We start from the raw sequence: 11,389 nt of genomic DNA on the forward strand, positions 1-11,389 counted from the left end.
CTTGCCCAGGAGCTGCGTGTCCCGCGGCCGCTGGTCCGCGTAGCCGATGGCCAGCGTCTCCTCGGGCCGGAGCTCGCGGCGCGCGGCCTTGCGCACGTCCGCGGGCAGCGCGTGGCCCGACGGCCCGCCGAGCGCGGCGACGACGTTGCCCTGGCTCCGGCTCACGATGCCGCCCTCGGTCCACGTGCAGATCTCGCAGACCTCGTAGCAGGGGCTCAGCGACCGCACCTTGAGCTCGCGGCCGGGCCGCGGGATCGGCGGCGGCGGCGCCCGGGGCCTCGGCTTCGGCGGTGGGGGCGCCGCGGCCTCGCGCGGCGACGGCGCCGCGGGCGCGCGGCGGACGCGCGCCTCGTAGCTCTTGGGCTCCAGGAAGCCCTTCCTCGCGCCGAAGAGGCCGCCGCTGCCCGTGTCCCGGGGCTTCGGCGGCGGCGCGGCGTAGGGATCCTCGACGGGCAGCTCCTCGACGTTGCCCCAGCCGAGCGTCGGATCCTCCGCCTTCGTCGCGCGCGGCTTCGGGACCGGCGCGGGCTTCTTCGCGACGCGCGCGGGCTTGGGCCGCGCGGCCGTCGGGTCGTGGGGCGCGCGCCGGGGCCGCGTCTTCGCGTTCGCGAGGAAGCCCCGGCGGAAGGGCGCCTCCGCCGCGCCGTCGGCGCGGGGCGGCGGGACGACGCGCGGCGTCACGCGCGCGATCTTCGACCGCGCCTCGAGGCGGTGCGCGGCGACGTTGATCTTCGCGACCCAGTCGTCGTCGAGGGCCTTGGCGTCGGCGTGCTTGTGGGCCTTGAGGCCCTCGACGGCGGCCTTGACCTCCAGCAGCCGCGCGCGGAGCCAGAGGAGGCGCTGCCAGCCGCCGGCCTCGTGGCCCGCGGGCGCGACGAGCGCCGCGTCGGCCGCGAGCCCCGCGAGGGCGCCGCAGTTGCCGTAGGGCGCCTCGTTGACGACCGCGAGGAGCGCCGCGGCCTCGGCGTAGATCTCCGACGCCTCGCCCTCGCGGGCCCACGTCGTGTCGCCGTGGTTCGCCAAACCCAGCGCGCAGCACGCGAGCATCATGGGCCGCCGGTCGGGAAAGTACTCGCCCATGGGGTCGTCGTCGCCGTCGTCCTTCTCCGCCTTGCCGAAGGACGCGACCATGCCCCGGCCCCGCGACCAGTCCTCGCGCGACAGGTGCTTGTACTGCCGGAGCCACCTGTAGTGCTTCCAGTAGGCCGCGTACCACTGCGTCTGCGACGCGCGCGGCCGGAAGTGGCGCGCGAGCCAGTCGTTGGAGCACCAGTCGCGGATGGGCCGCGCGTCGAGCACGACGCGCCGCTCGAGCTGGACCATGAACGCGACGACGTCCTCGTACTTGGCGTCGACGGCGCCGCCGTCGGCCTCGCGGCTCGCCTCGGCGAGCCGCATCATCGTCGTCACGAGGCGGTCCTTGCTCTGCGCGTGGTCCCACTGGAGCACCTCGTAGACCTGCTTCCGCGTCCGTAAGATCCGCACGAGCAGGCTCCGGTCCTGGTTCGTGCAGGCGATGCCGTCGGCGCGGTCGAGGTCCGCCTCGACGTCCGCGAGCAGCGCGAGCGCGGGCGCCTGGTCGACGGTGCCCGGCGGCAGGCCGCGCGCGCGCATGAGGCCCCACTTCTTGTCGGCCCGGCCGAGACGCACGCGGCAGCTCGCGCGGAGCTCGCAGAACTGGGCGACGCTCTGCTCGAACTTGGAGTCGCAGAGGCGCGGCTCCAGCGCGTCGAGCGCGTCCGAGGCCAGGGCCTCCCACTCGTCGAGGAGCGCCTTCTCCGACGTCGGATAGATGGGATAGCCCCGCTTGTCCGTCACCAGGCCCGCGAGCTCCTTCTTGATCTCGACGATGCGGTCGAGCGACGCGCCCAACGTCGCGAGGAAGGCGGCCTCCTCTTCCTCCGCCGCGTCATCCTCCTCGCAGACCTTGGTCCAGTCGCGCGTGCTGAAGGGCGCCGGACCGCTCATCGTCGAGGCAGCCTCTGCTCGGCGAGGTGCAATGATCCAACCTTGAAGTTTATGAATCCCACTCGGCCGCGGCGCCGTCGAACGAAATCCCACTCGGCGCCGTCGTACGAAAGACGAGCATTACCCGTCGCGGTTGAGCGCGTTGATGCGCTTCGGGTCCTGGTTGGACGTGTGGCTGCCGTGGCCGAGGCGGCCGTGGCCGCCGTTGCCCGCGGAGTGGACGTCGCCGTCGTCCGTGAGGACGAGGTAGTGCTCGTCGGAGCAGGCGGCGGCGACGGCGGGCGCCGGCAGCGCCAGTCTCCGGCGCGAGAAGGCGCCCGTGCCGTCGCGGCAGAGCTGGTGCGCCGCGCCGTCGACGATGACGACCGCGGCCGCGAGGCCGCCGCCGACGGCGAGCGCGTCGGGCCGCGACGCCCGCGGCGCGGCGTCGCCGTCGCCGTCGCCGCCGCTCTCGTCGCCGTCGTCGTCGAGGGCGTCCAGGGACCCGAGCGACGACCGGTAGGACGACGCCGACGACGCGCGGCGCCGCCGCCGCGGCGCGTCGGGCAGCGCGCGCGGGCACGCCGTCGGCAGCCGCCAGCACAACAAGCCGTCCGTCTCCGCCTCCACGAAGTCCGTGACGTAGCTCAACCCGTTCTCCGCCCCGAACCAGAAGAGCTCCGGCGCCTCCGTGACGACGCAGGAGCACTCCGCGCCGCAGCCCACGTGCGTGGCGCGCGTCCCCGCGAGCGCGGAGATCAGCGTCGGCTCGGCCTTGCCCGCGTCGTCGCCGTGGCCGAGGCGGCCGCCGTCGCCGTCGCCCCAGGAGAAGACGCGGCCCTCGGCGTCGAGCGCCAGCGAGTGGGCGCCGCAGGCGGCGACCTTGACGATGACCGCGTCGTCGGCGAGGCGCCAGAGCAGCGTCGGCGCCTGTGTGGAATTCAACCACTGGTTTGGGTGGTCCTGACCAAACTTGAGAATTCTCTAGCTCGGTCAAATCGAAGTCGATTCGGCTGATTTTTGGACGAATCGATTGCTTTCATCGAGTTCTCGAAGCACGGTCGAAGAGATTGCGTCGAAACGGTCGCATACGCGCACATTGAAGTCGGGTTGAAGATTTGATTTCCACACAGGTCGGCGCGGTGATCGGCCCGGCGCCCGCGGCCTCGTTCTCGTAGGCGCCCCCGCCGACGTACCTCAGCGACGGCCCGACGCCCGCGCGGCTCGCGGACCCGGACGCGCGCACGCGGCCGTCGGAGGCGAGGAAGAGCGTGTGCTCGTCGCCCGCGGCGACCTCGACGCACCGCTGGCCCCTCCCGCAGAAGAGCTGGTCCACGAGCCGCGGCGCGGCGGTCCGCGGCTCCGCGGTGCGCGCCCGGGGCCCCGCCCGCTCCCGGGGCGCGCCGCCGTGGCCGAGCTGGCCCACCTCGTCGCTGCCCCAGGTGTAGGCCCGCCCTAAGACGTCCAGCGCGACGGAGTGGCGGTGCGCCGCGGCGACCTGCGCGACGCGCACCCGCGACGGCAGCTCCACGGGCCGCGGCGTGCAGGCGCTCAGCCAGGAGCCGCCGAGCCCCAGGCGCCCGTGGGCGCCGTGGCCGAAGCTCCAGACGCGGCCGCGCGCGTCCGCGACGACGGAGTGCAACGGGCCCGCGGCGAGCGCGCGGCCCCTCCGCACGGCCTCGCGCCGGCTCAAGAGGCAGAGGCAGAGGTAGGCGTGGCTCTGGGGCTCGTCGTCCCGCACCACCGTCGGCCCGCAGCCCGCGCGGCCCGGCCGCGGCTCCTGGAGGCGCAGCGCGATGATCTCGCAGGCGCCGCGGCCCGCGCGCGACATCATCTCGACGCGGCCCATCTGGAAGACGTCGACGAAGGGCAAAATGAGGTCCGCGAGGTACGTCTCGTTGGCGACGACGAGCGCCATCGTTGGCAGCCCAGGGACCCGAAGTGTCCTTGGGGTGGCGCCTCACTTCGAACACACTGCCGTGGCCGAAGACGGCACCGAATTTGGGGCAGCATCCGAGGGCAAACGTCAGCCTCGCCGAGAAATTAGACGCGCGGCCGCCAGCCGAGTCGCCTAGTGCGCCGCGCGCCGCGCGCCGCCACGCCGCCATGGGCCGGGGCGGCAAGGTCTTCAAGGTGCGGACGATCCGCGAGTACGACGTCGCCGTCGCCCACAGCGCGGGCCGCGTCGTCGTGCTCCTGGCGACGCGGACGACGCTCATGCACTGCTGCAACTTCGAGGACACGTTCAAGGGCCTGAGCGACAAGTTCCCCGACGTGACCTTCTGCCGCGTCGCCTGGGAGGAGTGCGAGTACAGCCTCGTCGAGCAGCGCTTCAAGGGCGAGACGGTCCGGGGCATCGAGACGTTTCCCTACTGTCGGTTCTTCCTCGACGGCCGCCAGCAGGACTGGTGGGAGGGCGAGGACGCGTCGGCCTACGTGACCAAGATCGAGAACTTGAGGCGGCGGCTGTCGGACGTGCGGCAGCGGGCGTCCGACGTCGCCGAGGAGGCCGCGAAGCCCGCGGCGCTCCCGCCGCCGCCGCCGGCCGAGAAAGAGAAGAAAACAAAGAAGAAGAAGGACGCCTACGCCGTCGTGCTCGAGTTCAAGGGCGGCGGCCGCCGGGACTGCACGCTGCGCATCGGCGTGCCCAGGAAGTGGCGCGCGGGCCCCGTGTCCGCGCTCGTCGAAGCGTTCGCCGACCGGTTCAACGACACGCGCGTCGGCGTGAAGCCCCTGGCGGCGGACCTGCTGCGGGCGTCGACGCGGCGCGCGGAGGGGCCCGCCGTCGCGGTCGCGGCCGACGCCGTCGTCGAGGACGCGTTCGCGGGCGCGGCGAAGGACGCGTCCGGCGCGTTTTACTTGGACCTGGAGGAGGTCGCGGCCGCGGGCCCGAGCGCGGGCGACCTCGTCCTGCGCGAGATTTTGGCGACGCGGGGCGCCCACGCGCCGAAGAAGCACCGCGAGGGCGCCGTCGCCGGCGGCTTCATCCTGGACAAGATCCGGCGGAACAACCCGGAGGCCGCGCGCGCGGCCGACGAGCTCCTCGCGCTCAACGAGGAGCTGCGCGCTTTGCGCCTGACGGCGCGGGCCGCGGGCGAGGAGCTCGTGGCGGCGCAGGAGCAGGCGAGCCCCGGCGCGCTGCGGGACGCGACGGCGCCGACGCCGGAGATGGCGCGCGTGTTGCAGGAGGTCGTGCAGCTGCTCCAGTCCAAGGACGGCGACCCGCGGGCCAACGCGATCAACGCCGCGGAGATTCTGGAGCACGAGGGCGCGCGCTACGGCGGCGTGACGAACGTCGAGCTCCACGCGCTCGCGGCGTCGTGCGACGAGCGCCTCGGCCGCGACACGGACGCGCGCGGCCACCTCGAGCGCGCGCGGGACCTGCTGGGCAGCGCCGACGAGGCGCGCTACCCGCAGCAGGTCAAGGCCTGGGCCGCCGTGTCGTCGCGGCTCCTCCAGCTCGAGACGCGCGCCGTGCAGCAGCGCGGCGACGAGAGCCGCGCGGGCGAGGCCGTGCGCATCTCCAAGGCCCTGACGGCGATGGAGAAGTGGGAGCCGACGCGCTGGCTCGGCCACGCCGAGGTCGCCAAGGCCGTCAACGACCCCGTCGAGGCCGAGGAGGCGTACCGCGCGGCGCTCGACCGCGACGCGTCGCTGCGCCGCGCGTATTTCGGCCTCTGCCAGGTCCTGGAGCAGTCCCAGGACAAGGGCTACAAGAAGCGCGTGCGCGACGTCGCGAAGCGCGCCGTGAAGAACGACGTCTGGCTCCGCGTGAACCAGCGGCCGTCCCAGTTCTCGCCGAAACTCGCGGCGCAGCAGTTCTGGGTCGCGAAGCGCGCGTCGGACGCCCTGAAGGACGCCGACGACGCGGGCGAGGCCGACGACGTCGTCCACGCGCCGGGCGCGCTCGAGCTCGACCTCGTCTTCGGCTTCGCGACGAACCTGGAGCGGGCCTGGGCCGGGTCCAAGGCGGACTTCGACATGTCGGTCCGCAACGCCGACGGCCACCACGACATCTACTGCAGCCCCATGACGGACGCGCGCTGGACCCACCGCAAGGAGAAGGAGGCGCTGCGGTCCATCGCGCCCCTCTTCACGCAGGGCCAGAAGATCGCGCCCATGTGCGCGCGGTTCCCGCGCGCCGCGCAGGCCGTCGAGGAGTGGCGCGAGGCCATCCAGGCCGCGGGCTGCGGCGTCGCCGAGGCCTACCTGACGGTGCTGAAGCCCGGGGCCCGCGAGCCGGCGCACTGCGGGCCGTCGAACTGCGTGCTCACGGCCCAGCTCGCCGTCAAGTGCCCGGACGGCGGCGTCGCGGTGACGCGGTGCGGCGACCGGACGGAGTCGCTCAAGGAGGGCGAGTGCGTCGTCCTCGACGACTCCTTCGAGCACGAGCGGCGCAACAACGCCAAGCCCGGCGGCGACGACCTCGTGCTCCTCATCGTCCAGTTCTGGCACCCGGGCGTGCCGCCCGAGTTCCGCAGCCCGGACGGCCTCCAGTTCTTCGCGCCCTAGGCGGCGCGGGGCCTCCTCTAACGTACCGGACGGCTAGGCGGACGCCTACAGGCGGCCCGCCGCGGCTATCTCAAATGGCCTCGTTCGAGCTGCACCGATGTGGTCGCCCCGCGCCTCACGTCGGCTGCATCGCGCGCGATGCAGCGTGATTGCAGCAGCCCCTCGGTTCCGGGAGCGAAACATGAAAATCAGTGAACGGCATGCTCGTCTTCAACGACACCACAACCGCCAAGCGCGCGCCCCCTTCGATAACCGTGACTCGTCCAACCGACCGTCCAAGAGTGGGGGGCGTGAGACCTTAGGGCAATGGACAGGGTTCTTCCGGCCGAGGGCGCGAACCGGTTTTTGGCGGTCCGACAGCGGACTCGTCGGCCGAGGCGCACGGTGCGGGGGGCTTGCGTCTTTCGCGGGTGACAGGTGAAGTCGCGGCGGGCATCCAATGCCGGCGCCTACTTCCAGAGCTCGTGCTCCTCCGCGAAGGCCTCCTCGTCCTCGTCGAGCTCGAGGCCCTTCTTGATCATGTCCTTGACCTTCTTGATCATGTTCTTGACCTCCTTCTTCGAGAGCGTCTTCTTCTGCTTCACCTCCGTGACGTTGCCGAACTGGTCCGTGACCTCCGTGATGGCGTGCTGGTCGTCGCACTTCGTCGCGAGGGCGTTCTTCATCCACTCCGGGTCGCCCTGGCAGTTGGGGCGCGAGATGCCGTCCTCGTCCTTCTCGACGACCCACGTCTCGGGGCACAAGGCCGTCGTGAAGTCGTTGTTGTGCGAGATGATGACGACGCCGCCCTCGAAGTCGCGGATCGCGTCGGCGAGCGCGCCGAGGGACTCGCGGTCCAGATAATTCGTCGGCTCGTCGAGGATGACGATGTGGGGCTGCATCCACATGGCCGCGCCGAGCACGACCTTGACCTTCTGGCCGCCGGAGAGCGCGGAGATGCGGTGGTGCGTCGCGAATTCCGCCTCCAGCCCCACGTTCTTGAGGTGCGTCTCGACGTTGGCCTGCGTCAGCGGGCGGAACATGCCCGACGCGGCCTGCGCGACCTTGACGTCGACTTTTTTGGCCGCCTTCTCCCAGCCGTACTTGATGAGCTTCTTCAGCCCGAAGTAGACCTTGTGGTCCTCGCCGTCGTAGGGCGCCTTCCACTGGACCTCGTAGTCGTTCTCCTTGGTCGACTTATTGGTCTTGCGCTCGCCCGTGAGCCGCGCGATGACGCGCTTCGACTTCGTCTGTTTTAGAGTCTCCGGGTCCGTGACGACGTACTCGATCTGCTGCTTCTGCGCGGCCTCCTCCTTCTCGCTGAGCTGCATGGTATCTTTCGCGATGGCCTCCTTGTCGTCGCCGCCGGCGTAGCGCCAGCGGATGTACTCGTTGGGCGTCTTGTTGAGGTGGCTCTCGATGTGGTGAAAAGCGTGCTGCGCGATGTAGCCGATGCGCGCGTTCGGGTGCGCCCAGACCGTGCCCGTGCAGGGCTCGACCTCGCCCGTCAAATTCTTGATGAGCGTCGACTTGCCCGCGCCGTTGGGGCCCACGCAGGCCACGCGCGACGACAGCGAGACCTGCACCGTCGCCTTCTCGATGATGTTCTTCTCCGACGTCGGGTATTTGAAGGACACGTCGACGACCTTGATGAGGGCCTTGCCCTTGGACTTGACGCCCTCGATGGGGCCGGGCTTCGGGAAGGAGAACTTGAGCTTGTTCGATTTCAATTCGAAGTACGCGCGCGCCTCCGGGTGCACCTTGACGAACGCCGACAAGTTCCCCCGGAAGCACGACAGCTTCAGGTCCTTGATCTCCAGGATGTGGTTGCAGACGTCGTTGAGCAGGCCCGAGTCGTGGGACACCATGATGGCCGTGACGTTCGTCAGGCCCTTGATGTAGTCCTTGACCCACTTCACGTTCATGACGTCCAAATGGTTCGTCGGCTCGTCCATCAGCAGAATGTCCGCGTCCTGGAGCATGGCCCGCGCGAGGGCGAGCTTCATGCGCCAGCCGCCGGAGAGGGTCGTCACGGCGTCCGTGAGCATCTTCTTCGAGAAGCCGACCTTGAGCATGATCGCGGAGACGTCTTCCCGCGACGCGCCGCACGCCTGGATCCGCGCGTCGTTGAAGATGTAGTCGAGGCAGGCGTAGTGGCTGAGCTCGCCCATGATGTCGGCCTCGACGAAGACGGTCTTGACCTCGTCCGCGGGCGGGAAGCCCTCGAGCTGCCCGTTCGCGATGGACCGCATCAACGTCGTCTTGCCGCAGTCGTTGCCGCCGAGGAGGCCGTACTTGTGGCCGCGCTTGAGCTTCATCTGCGTGTTGTGGAGGAGGATCTTCGTGCCGTAGGCCAGCGTGAACTTGCAGTCGCAGAGCTGCTCCGCCGTGTCCTCCTCTTCTTCCTCCTCCTCGACGACCATCATCGCCGCCGCGGCGTCCATGGCCGCGGCCGCGGCGGCCTCGCCGCCGGGGAGGCACCAGGCGACGGCCTTGGGGGCCTTGGCCCACTCGGCGCCGGCGAAGCAGCGCCGCGACGCCAGCGCGTTGCAGACGTCGAGCACGTAGGCCTTGGCGACGGCCGCGTCGCCGGCCGCGGCGCCGACCTTGGACCCAAAGGCCTCGGCGACCTTGGTCTCGACCTCGGCGCCCTTGGCCAGGCCGGAGCACTTGGCCTCGAGGCGCTTCATGAGCTCCACCGACCGCTCGCAGACCTCGCGCGCCTCCGGATCCGACATCTCGTCCGCCAACTTCACCAAGCCCGGCAAGAGCTTGGGCAGGAAGGGCGCGGCGTCGCGGGCGTCGTCGACGAGCTTCGACATGTTGCAGATGATGAGCGCCGCCTGGCGCTTGAGCGCCGTCGCGCCCGCGCCGCGCTCGCCGAGCGCGCGCGACAGCAGCGGCACGACGACGGCGAGCGTCGGCGCGTCCACGGACTGCACGAAGGTCGTCGCGGCCAAGGAGTGGACGCACTCGGGCACCTCCTTGGGCCGCACGGCGGCGGAGATGAGCTTGGGGAGCACGGGCTCGACGTCGCGGTTGCCGCACAAACCGAAGCACGCCGTCATCGCGGCCTTGGCCGCGGCCGCGACCTCCTTCTTCGTGTCCCAGAGGCAGGGCGTGACCTCGGGCACGACGCCGGGGAGGCATGCCGCGACCTGCTTCGGGGCCAGGGCGCAGAGCGCCGTGAGGCGCTCGAGCGCCGCGACGCGCGCGGGCCACTGCTGCTCGACCGCCATGGCCTTGAAGAGGCAGGGGAGCTCGAGGGGCGCGGCCTCGGCGGGGAGCACGGGCACGCAGGCGGCCAACGCGGCCTTGGCCGCGGCCTTGACGGGGCCCTTCTTCGAGCCGCACGCCTCGAGGACGGCCGCGTAGTTGGCGAGGATCCACGGCGCGAGCTTCGCGTCCGCGACCTCGCTCAGGAGCCAGAAGGCGGCGTCGTCGGGGGTCGCGAAGGCCTTGGCGAGGGCCGCGGCGGCCTTGGGCGCGTCGCCCTTGACCTTCTTGGCCTCGGCGACGACGGCGGCCGGCGGCCCGGCGGGCTTCTTGTCGCCCGCCGGCTTCTTGCCCGCCGGAGCGGGCTTAGACACATTGGGTTTGCCGATGCTGGAGGACATGGTGGTGGTGAAAGGTGGAGGGGCGGTCGAACGGCGGGAGCCTACGGTGAATGTGGGTTCTGCAAAAAGGATATCCGTCAGCCGGCGGCGGAAACTCGGACGCGCGGAGGTTCGGGGTGGCGGGGCCGCGGGCGCGGGCGGCGCGGCCACCGCGGCGGAGTCGGGGGTGCGGGCCGGGCGGGTGGTGGGGGCCGCGGGCGGGGCGCGTGCCCGGGCCGCGGGCCTCGTTTGGCCTCGGCGAGTTGCCGCTCGCGGATTTCGGCGACGGGGGCCGGGAAACTCGGGGCGCCGGGTCTTCGGGGTGTGGCGGCGGGTCTGGAGGGCGCTGGGGCGGGGGCGAGAGGGTCGGGGACGCGCGCGCACCTAGGAAGCTGGTTGATGAGCTCGGAACACACGGCCGGGCACGAGCTGAGATCTTGGTGGCTCTGGGCGCTCCGGATCGATCAAGAATTCTTCGATCGATCGGCTCGCTGCGCGTCGACTCAGACATGTGCTGCGGCCTGCCCACGATGACGGCGTCCGTGCGATGTGGAAGGCGCTCGCCCGCGACGGAAGCCGCTCGCCGGCGGTCCGTCGCGAGCCCCGCCCGGCGCCGCCGCGCGCCTGGGGCGTCCCCCTCGTGTCCGGAGTGCGCCCGGAGCCGTCCGCTTCTGCCAGGTGTCAAAGTTGCACGTAGCGTCCAAACTTGAGGTGGGTTGACACCTGCCCGAAACTATTGAGCACGGGCAGCTTGCGCCGCGTGGCCCGACGATGCGTCGCGTGCAGGCCTGGCCTGAGCGGCGCGAGCGCCCCACGGCGCGAAATGCTAGCCGGCATCGCCCGGCGGCGCTGCCTCGAGCACAGGCCCAAGCGGCCCTCGAGGAGGGCTGCCCCTCATTTGTTGTAGCATGGGGCAGCTCTGTCGCGCGCACGGCCGCGCGTCCGACACCTGCCGCCCGCTCAAAGACGCACGAGCCGCGCGCCGCGCCCAACACCCGGAACGGACGGATTCGACCGCCCGAAACCGCCGCGGCGGCCGCGGACCGCGCGCGGTCGCCGGGGCCGGCGGCTCGAGCCGCGGCCGCTCCGGGCGGGCCGGGCGGACGCGGCCCGACGCGCGCGCCACCGATCGCCGAGCCTGCCCGTGGACCGCCGACCGCGCGCGCTCGGGGCGCGGCGCGCAATCGGGGGCGGCGCGTCGAGAGCTCCCCTCCGCGACGTCGTCCCCTCCGAGTCCGGGAGAACGCGGCTACACCTCCCGTTAGCGGGTTTGCGGCGCGGCCGCGCGCGCGAGTCGGGAGTGCGGTGGGACCTCGGGCGCGGCCGCCCTGGGGGCGGCCGCGGGGTGGTGGGGC

General features: G+C 71.8%; 2 protein-coding genes across 2 annotated transcripts in view; both read right to left on the reverse strand.

The window, feature by feature from the left end:
• AURANDRAFT_66284 (hypothetical protein) overlaps nt 1–3,865 on the reverse strand; it is a gene marked incomplete at both ends in the record, with an annotated part of 7,846 nt that extends 3,981 nt beyond the window's left edge. Inside the window, 3 exons of the mRNA XM_009041512.1 lie at nt 97–1,945; nt 2,093–2,877; nt 3,077–3,865. Of these exons, the coding sequence (XP_009039760.1) occupies nt 97–1,945; nt 2,093–2,877; nt 3,077–3,865 (3,423 nt within the window). The remainder of the gene's footprint in view (nt 1–96; nt 1,946–2,092; nt 2,878–3,076) is intronic.
• A 3,310-nt stretch (nt 3,866–7,175) lies between these two features.
• AURANDRAFT_296 (hypothetical protein) lies at nt 7,176–9,830 on the reverse strand (the record flags this gene model as incomplete). Its single annotated transcript, XM_009041393.1, has 1 exon — nt 7,176–9,830. A coding segment is annotated over one exon (2,655 nt), but the record flags the coding sequence as incomplete, so codon positions are not given.
• Between the last annotated feature and the right edge of the window lie 1,559 nt (nt 9,831–11,389).

Source organism: Aureococcus anophagefferens (genome assembly GCF_000186865.1).
Source record: "Aureococcus anophagefferens unplaced genomic scaffold AURANscaffold_21, whole genome shotgun sequence".
NCBI classification, from domain to species: Eukaryota; class Pelagophyceae; order Pelagomonadales; family Pelagomonadaceae; genus Aureococcus; species Aureococcus anophagefferens.